General features: G+C 40.6%; 1 protein-coding gene across 6 annotated transcripts; it reads left to right on the forward strand.

Moving 5' to 3' along the window:
• The first annotated feature begins 1,807 nt into the window (after positions 1 to 1,807).
• fosb (FBJ murine osteosarcoma viral oncogene homolog B) lies at positions 1,808 to 9,674 on the forward strand. Of its 6 annotated transcripts, none has more exons than XM_067507498.1 (6): positions 1,808 to 2,053; positions 2,506 to 2,693; positions 4,762 to 5,145; positions 5,481 to 5,588; positions 6,023 to 6,367; positions 6,528 to 9,674. In XM_067507498.1, exons 1-6 carry the CDS (start codon positions 1,990 to 1,992, stop codon positions 6,591 to 6,593), a joined length of 1,155 nt encoding a protein of 384 aa, XP_067363599.1. In that variant the 5' UTR covers positions 1,808 to 1,989; the 3' UTR covers positions 6,594 to 9,674. The 6 variants fall into 6 exon arrangements, with proteins under 6 accessions (XP_067363599.1, XP_067363600.1, XP_067363598.1 ...); XM_067507499.1 differs by having other exon boundaries at positions 7,442 to 9,674; XM_067507497.1 differs by having other exon boundaries at positions 1,809 to 2,053; positions 2,453 to 2,693; positions 6,023 to 9,674.
• Positions 9,675 to 10,949: the final 1,275 nt, after the last annotated feature.

Genomic DNA, 10,949 nt, shown 5'->3' on the forward strand with positions numbered 1-10,949 from the left:
GCACATGGTGGCTGTCACTGTTTTAGCGTAAATAACCTATTTTATTTGGTAACACTGGCTATGTGTGATGTTTTTAGCGGCTCGTAGAGGGAAAAGTATCTGAATTATTTTGACGCTGTGATTTTTGTATAGTTATCAGCACACACAGCTGAAAACGAGGTTGCCACTAGTCCATAGGTGTCCCCGTGATGTCTTGCCCTCAGCCCGTGCTGGTGACATCGTTAATTCTGGTTGTTTCCCCGCGAATGTGGGCTGTTCGCCTGCGTTATTAGCCATTCACCACAATAATTCACCATCATGAACAACTTACATCGACGGAGTTAGTCATCGCGGCTCAGCAGCGTAGCACCGGTAACGGCAGCCCGGATGGGACACAACGTCCTCCCTGGATCCTGGTCTCTGACGTTGCCGAAGCGCTGACTAATAACTTGTTATCCCCAGCTCGTCCCTTTTTGCTCACGCCTTTTCACACACCGACTATAGCTTGGGCCCTTACACAGCAGCATACACGCCCCATGACATGACATTGTTTGACATCACAACCAGAAAAACGTAGGATTTGTATTTTTGACATTCATTCATGTTTTGCCACCCAGTCTTACCGAATCTAGCCTAGTACATGAACCCCCTCCCTGTCCTTCTCCGTCCCTAAAGCAAAGCCAACATCCCACCTGCCACATTCCCACTGGTGTCCGCATGTAGGCTATTATAATGAATCACCTTCTTTTCGGCTGATGTTTGCAATGACAGGCGCAGATTTCCGTCACTGCTGCCCACTGATTTTTTCAGAATTACACTGATGTTTACCAATCTGTGTGTTTTCTTTAAGTTGTCTTCATGGTATTTCTGTTTATGTTCTATATACTCTGTGACACTGTCTTTCCTTACACTAAAATCCTCAGTATGTAGGCAAATTCTATATAAAAATTTGAATGCATTCGGAATGTACTGTGTAGGCCAGTCTACAGCTTAAAGACGTTTTCTGAATCAGTAAATCGATTAAACTATATATGCCGTGCTTCACTTCAGCTTTAGGGGTTGTTGAGGCACCGATGGAAAGGAGTTTTTCCTCCCATACAAGTTATAAGCTCTCAAGCTTACAGGACTCCCGAGGGCGTGTCCTGAGAAACTTTTCAGCAGGATTTCCCTCGCATGCCTAACGGGATTCTGTCCTGGAGTGACACAGATGCAGTGTTTCTGCTATTTCCTAAAAGTTAGCTTACAAAATAAAAATTAAAAGTCGTTTAGAGAAACTAGATTGACTATCATGCTTTATCATGATTTATCATGTTTTTGGTGTCAGGTACTTTAAGTCAAGTAATCAGTTAAGTGAAAAAATAATCTATTTTAAATTGCTAAATAAACTTAAAATCTCCCCCCAAAGTGCTTACAGATATGAGTGTGGATAGGTTATTATAGGAATGTTATGCCTTTTTTTGATGTATACGTGAGCCAGTAATGTTCCAATCTAGACAGACGCATGGATAGTCCTAAATAGATACTTTCCACATTTATCACTCTGAAGTGTCTTGAAATTTCCTCTCAGAAATTGTCAGACGGTGAGAAATATCTCGTGCCTGTGATAGTATAAAAAACATCTATTATTATCCGTCGGCGAGGTGAGCTTTTGGTCCATTTCAGTGGGAGAGGGATTCCCTCAACGTCACCAAGGATACCAAACACAACAGCAAAGCACAAATATGGGCATGTACGTCAGCGGAACTCCGAGGCGGGACTTAGACGCTAGAAATGCCTTGGTTGTACTCGAGGAGGATGGATTCATTCATAAGACAAGATCTGCTACCGTGCACCGTAATAGTAGCTTCGTCCTGCGGCGTACCGTGAACGGACTTTATGGATCTATAATCGCACATTTGACACAGAGAATAAACTAGAGCACTCCGAGGATTTAAAGCTAAACGAGAGGACTTATAAAGATTCATTTGGGACACTTTCCCCTTAAACTCGGGAACTGGATTAAGCTCCTTCATGCAACTTTTTTGGAAAGAAACCAAGAGCATCTCACCGGGGAATAACATAAAGACTTCTAGTGGTAAGTTTGTATTGACTTTGCGTAGATGATTTACAACAAACGCAGGGTTTTTTTTTAAGGATTTGCTCAAACATTACCGCTTTAGACGGGGCCGTAGACATCTGTCCACTTCTGCACGTCAGATGAGGTTACTTCATAAACTTATCGATGTCTAAAGAAATCTTTCCATGTCGATACTGCTCTCACAATATAACTGAATAGGTTTTGAAGTATAAAATACGCTACTGGGACTTACTTGTTATTGTAGAGTTTTCTTCAGCGGTCAGTCAGTATATGCAGACAAATAGCATCCGTTGCGGTGGGATTTTTCAACTTTTATCACAGAATCCCTTTTTAAAGCCAGCAATACTTAATTTTGGCGGCTGCACTGCATATAACACCAGCCATTCTCTTCCATAGAGCACATCACCTTTATAAATCTTATTGTGTGTACCGCTGCCCTGCCGCTGCAGGTGACATCGCGCTCTCTCCGGCAACTGCAGGTGTCGCATTCTCCCTCGGTCCCTGCGGGGAGATGTACCAAGGGTTCCCCGGCGACCCCGACAGCGGATCCCGTGGAAGTTCGTCTCCATCTATTGAGTCCCAGTACCTTTCCTCCGTGGACTCCTTCGGGAGCCCGCCGACCACCAGTGCTCCTCAGGTAAGGCAGAGTCAATAGACTAAAGGCACCACATGCATGTAGTCTGTAAAAAACATAGCTTACTTTGCCCGAGAATGACAATAATTCTAAAAAATACAAAACATAAATACAGCAAATGTAACAGCTGTGTCTTTAATAATTATGTATAGATAGAACAGTTTAATTTATGGTCTTGTATGTATGGATCTGGATTTAGGCTACTGTATATGGGTATAAGGCTAAATTACCTTTACTAACATCTTCATTATGTTAAATATAGTCTGCTATTTATATGTATAAATACAGTAAGCACTGTGTGGAGTTTAACATAGATATGCATTGTGTGTTTTATATTAAATGTCACATGTTATTTAGTTATGCCATACAGGCCTTGTTGCTAGTTTGAATTTATATGTATGTGGTAGTTTAGAAACTCCTATATAGGCTATTGTCGCAATTAAAAGGCAGAAGAGCATAAATTGAGCTGTTGTAAGAAATAGCAACTTACTGGAAATGCTGCCTCATCCTGATATCTAGCCTAAACTACAAGAAAGTAAGACATTGTATAAGCGGTTATACATGAATCAAACTCTAATAGACTTTTAATGGGATGTTTCTTATTTGGTGGAGGAAAACGATGTTCCTAATGGCGTGTATAGGAAACAATACAGTTTTTACTACTGTGTTCCTGCACTCAGACATAAATGCTCCCGCTAAGTATAACCACGAGTCAGTGTAGATGTAGCTCTTTGCGATGCTTGTCCTCTTCGCGGTAACGGCGCCCGGCGATTGACAGCGTGCTCGGTTTGCAGCACGCCGCAGAACAGATACCAAGTGTTGGAACTCTCCTACGTAAGCGCCGAGGCTCCGCCCCTCCTTCCACGCGCTCCTCTCTCCTCTTACAGGCCTCGCCGTGACGTAAATGCTCGTTCTATTTTGGAGTGCTACGTCGCGTTGCCAAGGGGAACACCGGGGGTGTGACGAGGCAGGAGGAAGAAGGAGGGGGAGCCGTTCTTTGAGAGAAACGATTGGCCGAGGCGTCAGCTTTCAGTGCCGCCTGCCCAGTGTGCTAACATGCTTTTGTAAGAAAATTAATCATACTCGATACTGACCTCCTAAGGTCTAAAATAAAACAAGAAGAGGACAAGCAAAAGATTCGGGCTTTTCATGTGTATAAGTCGTCCATGGACATAGCAACAAATACTCAAAACTAGTTAGGATTCAATATTCAAATTATTAGGCTTGTTTTTTTTCGTTTTCCAGCTACAGTTGGCTGCAAAACGTAGCATCCCCTTAAGCTGAAATGGCAAACGAATAAAACAAATATTTTTTATCAACATAATATTTAATGCTCTTTATGCTATGCGGGGATGCAAACTTAACCCTAAGCCTTACATACTAATATACGGTATTCAGCAGCTACAAATTTTCTTTCATCAATTGGAGTGTTATTAAAAAAAGTTATAGTAAAATAATGAAAAATCAATATTAATTTAACTTTAATTAGTTTCTGATTAATACACATTTGTAGGAGCTCAGTGTGCATCACACATTAAGTTAATGAAAACAATTCTTTGTTCTGCTTTTTGCCAATTGAAACTGAGGTAATGCTAACTTTTTTGCATTTTTTCCCCATCTGGCATTTACAAGCAATATGCTATACATAGATATTTTAAAAGCCATTTATTATTGCAGGCTATTTGTTAACAGCAAAAATCCCCTCATACGCCCACTTATGCATGACAATGTTGTTAAACACAGTTTGTTGACAAAAGCCTACTGTACATTATTAAGGACTTAAAATAACCTCATAGTAAAACATAGTGTGTTTTTGCTATCATGTATTAAATGCTGGTGTATTTTTTTCTAAAAAGGATGTTAACTTAAAATGCCCCTTTTACCTGAAACATCAGATTGTTGTTAGGTAAAGTTTAGCCTGCTGCGATTGGCATAATGGGTGACTTTATCCAATGTGACAAATACTTAGAGGAAATAAGTTAATCAGCCTTGGCCCCTTCTGTGTTTATGCCCCTTTTTGTCTAAATATGTTTACCAAATTATAAAATGTACATTGTTTGTTTCTGCTAAGGAGTGTGTGTCAGCGGGAGCTGTCTTGAGCATTGTGGGCAGCGGGCCAGGGACCAGTGCTGGAGGGGAGATGCCCGGTTCATTCGTGCCTACCGTCACCGCCATCACCACCAGTCAGGACCTGCAGTGGATGGTGCAGCCAACCCTTATCTCCTCCCAGGCATCTGGACAAAGTGGGTCCACTGGCACCACCACCATGACCCAGCCAGTGTCACTTGTTGACCCGTATGACATGCCAGGCCCAAGTTATTCTTCAGGGTCTGGATTTACCCCTCCAAGTTCAGATACTCCAGGCCCAGCACCAGGCCCTGTTCGCCAATCTAGAACCCGCAGCCGCCGTACACGAGACGAGTCTGTGAGTGAAGATGGAGATGTTGGTGTGTTAGTAAGTGTGTGTGCCTGAACGGTTTGTTTGTTGACCATTGCATGTTACAAATGTTTGCATGAAGCCATTCTCATAAAAATGATAGCAGAGAAGGTCAGATATTTGTAGAAGGCTGTGGGCATAGGTACTTTTTGTCTAATGTCATTTAATGAATTTGAATTTGTTCCTTGTCAAGAATAAAGATAATGCCAATGTGAAAAAACAAACAAACACTGGAGCTTGTGTGGTCATCCTGTTCCACCTAATGTCCCCACCACTGCTACCAGGATGCATTTTCAAGAGAAAAGACAAAATGTCGATACTAATCCGGTTCATGTTTTTTCTGCTCATATTAGCTAACACCTGAGGAGGAGGAGAAAAGGCGTGTTCGTAGAGAACGCAACAAGCTGGCCGCCGCAAAATGCAGAAACCGCCGACGAGAACTCACAGACAAACTGCAGTCGGTGAGCTTGGCCTTGTTATAGCTGCCAGAATGAGTAATGACCATAATTACATATCTTATGTTACTTCCCATTGCACTGCAGAGTGTGGTAATACATGTCTGCATGTGTTTTTATAAGAGAGAGGATTATGGTAATGGGCTGTTTAGTTGTGGTAAGGATAATTATAGTCCTCATGACAGGCTATTGTACCTACAGTATTTATGGCATAATTAATGGGCTCTTGTATAAGGCACTGTACATGTCCAAATGCAGGTGAGGAACTACTGGGATGAAAACATCCACCTCCACAAACACTAAAGTAAAAGTTTGGTGTAGCTAACACTCCTATCCCCTCTCTGTCTGCTGCATGTCTTCTTCCCCTCTTCACAACCCACTTCACCCACTTTTCTCTTGCTCCCTGTCCCCTTTCTTTCATTCTCTCTACCTGCCCACAGGAGACGGACACACTGGAGGAGGAGAAGGCAGAGCTTGAGGCTGAGATTCTGGAGCTGCAAAAGGAGAAGGATCGCCTGGAGTTTGTCCTGGTGGCCCATCAGCCGAACTGTAAGATCCCATACCAGGACCAGCCTCAGCAGGGCTCAGCTCAGCTCCCTCCAGTTCAGTCCCAGCTCCCTCTACAGACCTTGCAGCCTCCTGTGTCCATTGTGGGCTTGGCTGTGAAGGAAGACTCTTTCTATCTGCCTCCTGCCTACACAGCCCATCCGGGTTCCACACAGTCCCAGCCTCCGGTTCAGCAGCAGCAAGTCCAGCAGCAGCCTCAGCCAGGGATAATGCAGGAGGTAGAGTTTTCTAGTTCTTTCTATGGCTCAAGTGAGTCGGCACCTGGCGGGCCGTGCCTTATGGCCAGCGACAGTGGTGGTGGTGGTGGTAACCATGACGATGTGGCCATTGGCAGCTACAACACCTCATACACATCTTCATTTGTGTTCACCTACCCAGAGGGAGCCTGCGGGGTCAGTGCCAACCAGCGGAACAGCAGTAGCGAGCAGTCATCTGATTCCCTGAACTCGCCTTCTCTGCTGGCACTCTGACTGACCGACAGACACATGTGCACACATATCAACACGAACACACATAATGCTCGCTGGAAGTAGAGACTGAGGCAAGTACATGCACAGTGCCAGTCAGTCTCACAGATTGAAAAAAAGGAACAATCAATCATTTGTATCTGATTGGGTTAAAGTTTACATCATATAAAATACATTCCAATTAAGAGCCATGCAAACCATTAACAAATCGAGCTTAAGCAATTCACAAATTAATGTTAAATATTTTTGGAATGCCTGCAACTGGACAAGATAAAGTGAAAAAAGAAAAAGAAACTCAAACCAAGTCCAAGTTGCCAAATCTAAGTGCTCTGAATTATCAAATGGATTCACAATAAATAGTCTCAATTATCGACATGTAGTGTTTTAAGTAGGATACCACAAGCTCACTTAACACTTCGAGAAGCACCAGTGCCCCCACCTAGTTCCCTCTGTCGGTTGTCCCTTCTCCAGTGCTCTTGCTCTCATCCTTTTCCATCTCTTTCTCCCTTTTTTCCTCTTGCTGAATGTAGTTGTGCAAATCTGAAATAGGGATGAAGGACATTTGGTTAAGGGTCTTTTCTTGTGGGAGACTGATCTCTCGCTCACATCTAACGCTTCATGTGCTCGACTTCCCTTTGCTTCTTCATTTGCTGCTTGGACTTGACAAGTTGGGGATCTGCGTACCACAGCCTCAACTAAATCTTGTGCTTTTTACAATCGTTTATAAAAAAAAATCTGCTTCCGTCTGACTACCTGCCATGCGACCCATCTCTATCCATCTCTGTTTCTCCTCTTCTTTCTCTTTGTTTCTCCCTCTCTCTGAAGTCTTCGACCCCCGAGAGCCCGAAGACCCCCTCCAGCCCTTGGGACCTTGAGTGAATGCCGGCCCAACTAACACGCCCTTTTGCACCCTCTCATACACGGAAATGGATGCAACCCTTCTCCTATAAAGAAGACCCTTTATCTTGGAGCGCATTGCTCAAAGAGGATCCTTACCATGAACAGCAGCTACTTTTAACACATGCACATACACATAGATATCATTGATGAAAGCAAAATGCAAGACGGATGCCACAGTCTTCAGCTGAGCCATTGTTACGTTCACGTTCACACAATGAAGATTAGACACATCTTATGTTGTGAGGCCGGTTAAAAGGATAGAAAAAGATTGTAGCAGGAAGGGAGAAAAGTGAGTGCAAACAAGTTGGACAGAAACAAATTGAGAGGTTATGAGTATGGGATGATTCCTATACTAACCATTGATTTTTGGAAGTGTTAGAAACAAAGCAAAAAAGCGAGAAAGAAAGAAAAAAAATCCTTCTCTTGCCAACTGTGTGGAAGTGTGACCTCAGTAAAAACACCTCCACACGACAGAGCTTCATCACACTGGGCCTACATGCACATATTCACACCATCGCTTTCGAGTCTCTGAGCTGAAGAAACAGGCTTTTTGTTGCGGCAAATCAGCTCTGTCTTTTGCTCCGAATCAAGCAGATGTGAACAGATGCCTTTATTAAGGGGAGAGACTTAGATTTTTATTGGTGGTGATTCAGACAACCTCTAAACACTGGGCTCAGTGGTCTCTGTGCCTCCCCTGTTCTCTCAGTGAAGATGATGTGGGGGTGCGTTTATTGTGAGTGTACCCACTCTGAGGCACCTGGCCCGTTTATTTCTTTCTTTATTGAGGTTGATGTGGTGTGTTAGCACGAAGCAAGACCTGGAAACAAAAAGGGGAGAACATGTGGGCTGATGTTGTGGAGTGAGCGTCTTTCTTTGCCTGTGAATTTGTACCACTTGTTTTTCTAGTATGTGTGAGTGAGAATTGTTATATATTTTAATGTTTATGTTTGTTTATATGTTTGCAATGACCTCTGCTTTACCTTGTACTGTTGCTGTTTCTTGTTTTTGTTTTTTTAATTATTACTTTTTTGTTTAGTTTTATTTTGTTTTATTTTCTTTTAATCGGGAGATTTCCTCATAACTTACTATTATTATTGCATTGTAACTATTATTTTATTGTATTTTCATCTGGCAACTTAAGAGGCATGTTGTGCACTACAAAAAAAAATCTAATTGTAAGTCTGTATGCATATACAAATATACACGTAACATGTATATGTAAGTGTATGTACCATGATTGTAACCTATGAATGTCTTCAGATCTAAATGGAATATTTTTGTCAATGAAGAACAGGATAAAATGTTACTGAGGTTTAGTTTTAAAATGAATATTTTTCTAAAGGAACAAAAAAATATATATAATAAATTTAAAATACCATTCTTTCCCTTAACATGAAGCACGATGTCACTGCCTCTAATGTGTATTTATGTTTTATAAACAATATAAGCACTATCCAGTTACATTAAATGTATGTTTTATAATTATGATGTTACAAGATTGTAGTATCGCCTCTGTTTTGTTTGTTTGTTTGTTTCTCTGTGAGGTCTGTCCCAAAGCTACTGACACCTTAACACCACTTGATTCTTAGCAGATGCAAAAGAACAAAACAAACGGAAAAAAAAAAACTTAGTGTGGTTGAATGTCAATGCACAGATTAAAAGTGTTCAGACAACAACATGATGTCTAAACTATCTCATTTGAGGACAAAGTGTTTCATACCCAGTACGTATTTGTGTCCAGTATAAACATATCAGTCAATGACATGATTTCCTAAGTGAAATGTGTGTTTGAAGGATAACCACAGTTTTAGCCTTGATATGAACATTATAATGTTAAAGTTTATTCTTGTACTCAAGCAACTATGTTGTCTATAATAGAGATTTAAAAATCGTGTGATTGTATTTGCTGGATAAGAAGCTTTATTTTCATTAAATAAACATTTTTATTTGCAACAGTGTCTAGATTAATGACATACATCTTTGTTCAAATGTGGTTCTTGGTGGTCAGAAAAATGGGCAGACCTCATTTAAAAAAAAAATGTTGAGTAAGGACTGTGTATTTACAGATGTTGGAGATGCCTTTTGATTTTTCTCCAAATGCAAATGTGATGAGAATATGTTCTCGTGTCAGAAAAAGCATAAAACATATTCAATAGTTCTCATGTACATAGGTTTTTGTGGTGCTACATATAATATACTATAATGATGAGGCATTTTGCAATGTGTGTTGCTAAGGCTGTAGACAAATGAACACACTGCCAGTCTCATCAAGACGGTTTACCAATAACACAGTGAACTGCAAGAAGCTGAAGCTCTCAGAGCCCCAAATTCACTCTGTGGTTTCATCATAGTTAATGTAAATTGCTACATGCTACACCTTTAAGTGTGATGAACAGATCTTTGAGGGCCCTTGTACTGTACTTGCACTCCACACTTACAGAACATATTAGCCAAATTATTACATCCTATTTCTTGTCTTGGATTTCATTACATTTGTCTGAATTTGCTTTCAATCTTTTGTTTTCTCTAAGGTTACAATCACAAGTGTAATGATAAAGAGTTGACAAAGATCATATTTTTTAAATGATGAGTTGAATGTTTCTATGTGTATTTCCTTTTCTTTGTACCCATGTACACTTTGATTTCACTGTATTAAATGCAATACTTATTATCATCTTTGAAACATATAATGTATCAAAACATGCAGTGTGTAAACACAGTGCTACTACACCCATCAGCCACAATACTAACACCATGGATCCACCCACCCATTTCTGTTTCCCCCCCAACGTGACTTGTTAAGGGTAGTTTAACGTTGTGGTGGACAGCTTGGTAAGACTGCAGAGTGAAGCTGACCCCTGACCCCCAGGTGGTGTTAATGTTGTGACTGATCTGTGTATAATTCAAGTGTGATAATGTATTGCTTTAATGATCCATTTTTGTTACAATATTAAACGTTATCATTAATACTTATTATAAAATTCAGTTTTGAGAAAATCTCCATGAAGAACTTGTGTTAGAATGTATTTGAATATATCCTCTCTTTTTTTCATTTACTGATATTGTTTAGAAATGATGGCAATTTAAAAAGCCATTGATTTTGTTAAACACCATTCCTTTTATCAATGTATCATATATGTTTGTAACAAATTACACTGTATTTCTGTTTCTGGGGGCAAAGATTGCTATTTTGTCACTTTTTGAAACAAGGATATAGGATTTGATACATTTTGAAATGAACGGCCCAAAGCAATTTTTATTGGCTCAAATGACAAATGTCATTTAGGGTGAATGTATATTGACATATATACATGACTATCTTATGACGGTGCTCTGATGTCAAATTATCTATTTTTTCAGTGCATATCATTTCACATAACTTACTGGTTTCAAACAATGCAAAGTACTGTTTACTTATTTTTATAGCTTTCAT

This window comes from Channa argus, chromosome 6 (assembly GCF_033026475.1).
Source record: "Channa argus isolate prfri chromosome 6, Channa argus male v1.0, whole genome shotgun sequence".
Classification (NCBI taxonomy): domain Eukaryota; kingdom Metazoa; phylum Chordata; class Actinopteri; order Anabantiformes; family Channidae; genus Channa; species Channa argus.